The sequence below is a fragment of the Cucurbita pepo genome, chromosome 20 (genome assembly GCF_057944985.1).
Source record: "Cucurbita pepo subsp. pepo isolate OVF chromosome 20, ASM5794498v1, whole genome shotgun sequence".
NCBI lineage: Eukaryota > Viridiplantae > Streptophyta > Magnoliopsida > Cucurbitales > Cucurbitaceae > Cucurbita > Cucurbita pepo.
In genome coordinates, this window is record NC_141817.1 from 5,186,500 (window position 1) to 5,193,431 (window position 6,932).

At 38.5% G+C, this 6,932-nt stretch overlaps 1 protein-coding gene across 1 annotated transcript; it reads right to left on the reverse strand.

Moving 5' to 3' along the window:
• Positions 1 to 204: 204 nt before the first annotated feature.
• Positions 205 to 6,932, reverse strand: LOC111783060 (C2 and GRAM domain-containing protein At1g03370). The gene is made up of 9 exons (XM_023663936.2): positions 6,116 to 6,932; positions 4,664 to 5,905; positions 4,405 to 4,587; positions 3,982 to 4,271; positions 3,768 to 3,884; positions 3,410 to 3,672; positions 1,539 to 1,710; positions 1,156 to 1,428; positions 205 to 1,071 (listed from the first exon to the last, which is right to left on the reverse strand). The coding sequence occupies exons 1-9, from the start codon at positions 6,483 to 6,485 to the stop codon at positions 880 to 882; spliced, it is 3,102 nt and encodes a 1,033-aa protein (XP_023519704.2). The 5' UTR covers positions 6,486 to 6,932; the 3' UTR covers positions 205 to 879.

The following is a 6,932-nucleotide window of genomic DNA, read 5'->3' on the forward strand; positions in this document are numbered from 1 at the left end:
AAACAAGAAAAGTCACAAGTCCTTATCCCTAAAAATGTCTCGGCCTTAGATCAATAAAAAAATTGAACTAAAAACATATCGTTACGTGATTTACAATGTACAACGAATCAACATTTAAGCATTTATGTCTCATGCACCGTAAAACAACCAAGAGACTTCTACATGACATTCGACATACGACAAGGCGTTGGACAAGCATAGCCGTGACACTAACCTCCTGAAACCTTTATATTCCAAAAATCGAAAAAGTCACCAGTCCTTATCCCTAGAAATGGCTCGGTCTTAGATCAATAAAAAGATTGAACTAAAAACATACCGTTACTTGGTTTACAATGTACAATGAATCAACATTATGTCTCATGCACCGTAAAACAACCAAGAGACTTCTACGTGATGATTCGCCATCACTAATAACACCTGCTAGTAGATCCTGCCTATCAATGAATGATTACAAACAACCTAAGGGTATAAACTAATGAACAAAGAATGTGACCATGGCCACGTCGAGACTAAGTATTTTACCTATGCCATCCTCATCGAGAGGGGAAGCACTGATAACAACTCTCCAAGGGGCTTCTGAGTTTCAACGCAGCAACTGTATGCAAATGTAGCACCAACTTCCAGCTTACTGAGATAAAAAACACCAGGTTTCCAAAGGTCAAAGCAAGCTCCATTCCATCAAATTTAAGCATTCACCTCAGAGTCCTCCAACCAATCATATCATATGAAGCAAGTAAAGATTTCAATACGTGCTAGCCAATCAAGCTTGAATCAGCTAGACGTTTAGCTGAAAAGAGAAGCAGAATATCACCCAGCATCAGAGCACCAGCTCTCCCCTGCGCACGTTTAAATCATCTCCACGAACATTAGATCGAAACACTATTTTGCTGCAGATTCATTCTCAACGAGTTCAAAAGTCGCTTTCAGACGATCTTGTAGATTTTTTTGGATGTTTTTTGTAATCCTTTTCTGATTCTTAGTGCTTTTCTGCCAGGCCATTCCAAACGATACTAGTACGCTACATCCCTTCAACTTAGAAGGTAAATCCTCAATTTGATATCTAAGGTGAACCTGCAAGGAAAGATGCATTGAACAAATCAATGAGCTCCAAAGTTTTTCAAATAGACAGGCAAGATAATAACTCAATATTCATACATTGAAATAGTCGCCAAGGGGAACTCCATGAAGAGTCAAGACTTCTTCAACGAGCCAACCATTTTTACTGGGGAGTGAGTATCTTTGCTGTGTACTTGTCACTTCCACTCTGTAGTGGGAGATACGTTTGTCAAAAATATAATATATTTGCCTCTCATAGACATTCTCCTTCTCTGATTCCCATGGAGTAAATGAATAATTAAGGCAACCAGCTTTTTCCATAACTTTGCGCTCCAACTCAGCCCCATTAAATAGCTCCATAGCAACGCTGGTCTGGAAGCACCAGCAGAAATATTGTTACAACATAAAATAAACATGGTAGTATAGAATGTGCAAATCAAGTTCATGTGCACAAAATTAAGAGAGAGTGAAAGAGGGCTTACAGGAACAGAAAGTGTGGAAGAGAGAACCTCAGACATACTGACTTCAGTGAGACCCAAAAATGATCCACTCTCTTCAGATTGTAAGCAGCCTTTAGCTTCAGATTCTTCTTCAACTATTCGAACTTTCTGCTCTGGACTCAAAGATTTGGCCTTCCACAGAGCCATGATTGTCCTATAAATCAATTCGAAGTTACTTTTTTTTAAAAATTTTTATCAAAGAAATCAGATGCAAGTTATTGGAACATTGTTTCTAAATGCATGAACACAAAGATTGCTTCCCTACAATTTGGGGTGGTAAACAATATGAATGTTCATGTAACAGCCCAAGCACACCGCTAGCAGATATTATCCTAGGTTTTTCCTTTCGGGCTACCTCTCAAGGTTTTTAAAACGCATCTGCTAGGAAGAAGTTTCCACACCCTTATAAAGAATGTTTCGTTCTCCTCCCCAACCGATGTGGGATCTCACCGTTCACTTTTGGGAAGACCCTATCAGTCTTGTCAAGGGTGCGAAATACTTTAGAGCAAATCAAAGAGGCTAATTTCAATCATCATTTGCTATAATCAGTTTGTCTCATAAAGGATAGACAAATTCTAGGCTCATTTCTAATGGTTTACCAGATAGTCGATTAAAACCTGAGAAAAATGAAGCAGTGGTTGTCAAAAGTGATTAGGTGAAAGCTTAACGTAATGGGATTTCCCATCTAGGGAAGTGTTCTCCGATGGAGAGCTGCATATGTAACACCAAGGTTTAGCCTTTAAAATAATTGAAAAGACAAACTGAAGTTAGACCAAAGACATCCAGGTGCTGAGGCACGTGATAACCTCTCACTATTTTCATTTTAGTTTAGCTCATTTCTTGAGCCTATTTGGAGCGTGGGCGGATGCTAAATGTTTGCAAGGTTTTCATATTGGAAGAAACAGTGACATCTGGTAGATGACTATTTTATGTTCTAATGCACACACGAGTTCGAAACCTCCTTCAGATGCTTGAGCTGGCTTCAGGGTGAAAACTAACTAGCAGAAAACTGTGATCACTGGATCCACATTAGCTAGAAGCAGATAGAAAATCAGACGATCAAACTCCAGTAAACTGATGGATAGTGGCTCCTAACCTATCTGGGAATGCTGATTGGAGGAAACCCTAGAAAACTAGAAAAATGGTTCCACTGTCTCTCTCTCTTCAAGAATTAATGAATGAAGAAGTTCGAGGATATCGATTTGATCGGATTCAGTTTTACCACCACTACAGATTGGAGATATATTAAATCTGTATGATGCCTACCTCTCATAAGAGAAGACAATGAGTGACGCCTAACAATTGATATCAAATAAATAAGTGATGTTCCATATGCTAATAGTCATGTATTCCAATGGAAACGATTTTCAGGAGAACAAAGGACCATTTTCTAGCAGCACAACGAGAGAAAAGAAATAAACATTAGGTGGACTCAAGGCTTTGTAAATATCCAATTATCAAAGTGTTCAAATTACAAGAGAACATTCGTGTATTTACAAAGCCCCTACTCCTTACCTATTACTAACTAAGCAAAACAACCAATCCTTAAACTACTAAACAACCAAATGAACCACTACTAAACAACCTATTAAGTGATCCTAACATTCTCTTGTATTTAGAATCTTACTACAACATCCCACACAGTCCTACACATCCAAGATCCATAATGTAAGGGAATAAATCTTTTTCTGGATAAGAATACAAGTACATATTTCTAGAAGAAAAGAGCAAAGAATTCCATTTGAGACAAGAAAATGAGTAAGTGCACGTACCAAAAGAAAAGAGTCGACAAAAAGGTCACGACATGAGTAAAAAATCAAATGTACTGAACTAGCAAGCGTGTACGAAATTACCTCTGTGCTACACCAAAGGATACAAAGGAATGGAAATGAAACTTCAGTCTGCCTTCCTCATCTAGTGTCTTTGCACCGCTCCTTGCATCCATACCTCTACCCGCTCGGAGAGTGATAACAATAATTGGACTGCCCATTGATGAAAGAGTAGGAGCAACAACTTGAATATCCTCAATGTCCTCCCACAGGAAAAAGAATTTGGTCTTGTGCCCAAATATATTTGCATGGAAACCTATGACTCTAGCTGACAGAAAGATGCGCCCCTGGACACAGCAACTAATTATTAGATGAAACTCATGAAATATAATTTTAATTGCTGGATGAAAATAAACAATTAACTACGAAATAACTAAAGCACCTGAATTGGCATTTTACGTTTCAAATGACACGTAAAGTCATTAATAAGAAATTCTTCAGCTGGAAGCCCAAATAGTTTCTGAAAGGCTGAATTCGACTGAGGAGAACGCAAATTGAGCTACAATTCAATGCAACTAAAGTTGTAAGTATTTGAATGGAGAGAGAGATATCCAGTCAAGAACGTAAATTCTAAGGTAGAATGCTAGGCTATGTACCTTTTTCCCAACCTCTTTTTCCATTTTACTTAAATACTCTTTAGCAATATTAACATTGCTGCCTCTGGTATTATCCAAGAAAACTCTCAAGTGCAATTTGGATTGGCATGTTTGAGCCAACTTCCCCTGAAGGGGTACCCAAATGTCAGCCAAATCTGATATACTAGTCTTGAGGAAATTAATCTCAGCATATCCCAAAGATGTAGCCTCATCAAAAGGCCCATCGAAATCATAAACTTCAACACCCAACACGGAGGGAGGTTCATCCATTGCATCAAATTCAAAAATTTCTGAAAGAAAAAAACAAGGTCTGTGTAAGAACATTAGTTTGTATCAAGTATAAATTTAAGACAATAGTTTCTACAACAAAAATAGATTTTCATGATTAATAACTAACAGGTATCAAACATATTACAAAAATACCATTCCATTGAGGATCAGATTTTTGGAACTTGATTGAGCTGTTTTTTGTTTTTCCATTACATGTAAAAACCACATATGGGTCAGATAATCCACTTGAATCAACTGCGGCTAAGCTACACCCTTCAATTAGAGCAACAGTAAGCAACCATCCATCTCCCTGTGCTTTGACTCCATGATCACTCCCTGTTATAAAGAAAGGCACCGCAATCAGATAGAGCTTGTAGTAACAAACCGGCTGCATGCGTTATACTGAAATTACCTTTTCGAAGTCTGGCTCGCATGAAGCGTGAAATCATCCCCCAAACACGTTCACCCTGCAGAACTAGGACACCACACACAATAAATTCGCCTATTGAATCAGGTAGGTCGAGCCCTACAAATTCAAGACCCTGAATTGTGCTAGGTGCAGCCAGCCAAATATGTACAAGCACGTACAAAGCCATAAAAGTAGTGAACACAACAGTACAATTAGCAAAATATTGGACAGCAAGTTTAAAGGTTGACTGTGGTGGCGGTGCCTGTAAAGACGCCAAAACCTGTTCCTTGTTTGATCCAATAGTCTTTTGATCAACTGGAGGAACAGTCTGAGATAACAAGCTAGCATACTGATCAAAGTTGTCCTTTATACCTTGCCTGGCTCCATTCTCAATCATTCCTTTCATCATAGTGCTCTGCAGAAAATTCATTCGCCATGAAACTACCAGTCGTGAAGATTTTTCTTCTGATGGAAGCTCAGGACCAGGCGTTATGCAGTAAAGTATCTCTACTTTGAACGTGTTCCCATACATTACATCTGGAGTGCTTACAATAGCTAGAACTGCATAAACATTTCCATCAGCTTTTAAGTACGTTTGTTCCTCAAATGCTTTGACAGATTTGATTAGTTTTGTTGGAGCCTTAAGATATGATACTGTTCTCTTTAAGCTTTCACCACCATTCTCAAACTTCCAATTTCCAAGTTGCAGTTCTGTAGTTCCCTGAAGGTCAGCCAAAGAAGATAGAAAGCTTGAATCTGATGAAAAGAGTAGAGAATTGAGGTCAGATGGTGCAATGGCATACAATTGATCAACCATTATTCCTGGAAAATTCAATGGGGTTTCAGTTTCTTGATCTTTTGACTCCAATACTTTTATTGCTTCTTCAAATGTGGCCATAGAGGATTGCTCTTCTGAATTGACTTCCAAAACTTCAGAAGCAGGGATTTCAGATATCTCTGATAGGTCAGTAGCTCGAGACGAAATGAGTGAAGCAGAATCTAAATTTTTATGAAATATTTGAGCAAGACGACCAGCAAAGGTCTTCTGTTGAAAAGATCTATGTTCCTTCAACGAACTTTCTCTTTGCCTCACTGGAGATGGTGAGCTAGATTTGCCACTATGAGACCTCGACGGTGAACCCATTATTTCATCAGTGGAAGTCTTTGGATAAGATACATGACCATTAGAATTGAAGTCTACAAATGCTTTGGTTTGAGAAAAACATATAGCAAGAAGGATTTCACCTGCCAAGATTACAACAAAAACTTACTTCCTCAACTCCTTTTCAGGAACCATATTTCATAACAAGAAAATGAACATTGCTCAAGGAAAATTTCATCACAATTTCAGCAACACAACCAAAAATTGGATCACACATCATGAAATAATCATCAACTTCTCAAAAATAAATTTGTAACGAAGATACATGAAAAACTATGGAGAACAGAACATACCACAATCCTTCTGCTTGAACTTTTTATTTTTAGGTTGAATAGAATGCCAAGTAGTACCAAGCGACCCATTATCAGAATTAAAAGCCCGCGAAATGGGTATCTTAACCTGTCCAACAAAATCATCATTGAAATACCTATCTTCATCCAAGACAGAAATCAATAGCTCCTCGTCAAGATCATCCACCCGGAAGCTAAACTCTTCCCCCCAACTTGGATTCAGCGTCTTCTTAACCACCTTGGTCCTAAACTTCTGCCTACCAAGCTGCAACCGAACGTAGGGGTCACTAAATCCATTTAGATCCGTCGCTGGTAAATTCCGCGCCTCTATTACACGAACAGTAAGCTTCATATTCTTATACCCAGAACACATAGAATTCTACTCTTAGAGATAAATTGGAAACGGAACAGAGAATCAGCGTGGCAATTAATGAAAGAAAGTGAATGTTCGAAAAGGTAGACGAAAATGAAATCGAAATGGGGCGTCAACACCCGCGATGACCCAGTTAAAACAATGAGAATATAAACTAATTGGTATTCATCCGAGCGCTGCAAGAAATTAGAAGAAACGCATTCGTAAACTGAAACAAGATTGGAAGAGCAGAAAATCCGGAGGAGCAAGAAATTGTTGAGGAAAAGATAGAGAAAAAGAGGGGAAATGATTTGGAAGTTGGATGAAGTTTAAAGTGAGCGAGACTTTTAGCCATCGTGATCATATAATTACAAATTGCAAATTGCAAATTGCAATCCCAATTGCGCGTATACGGCTGCGCCTTCTTCCTTTCCGTTCCCCTTTCTCTTTCTTCCTTTCACGGAGCAT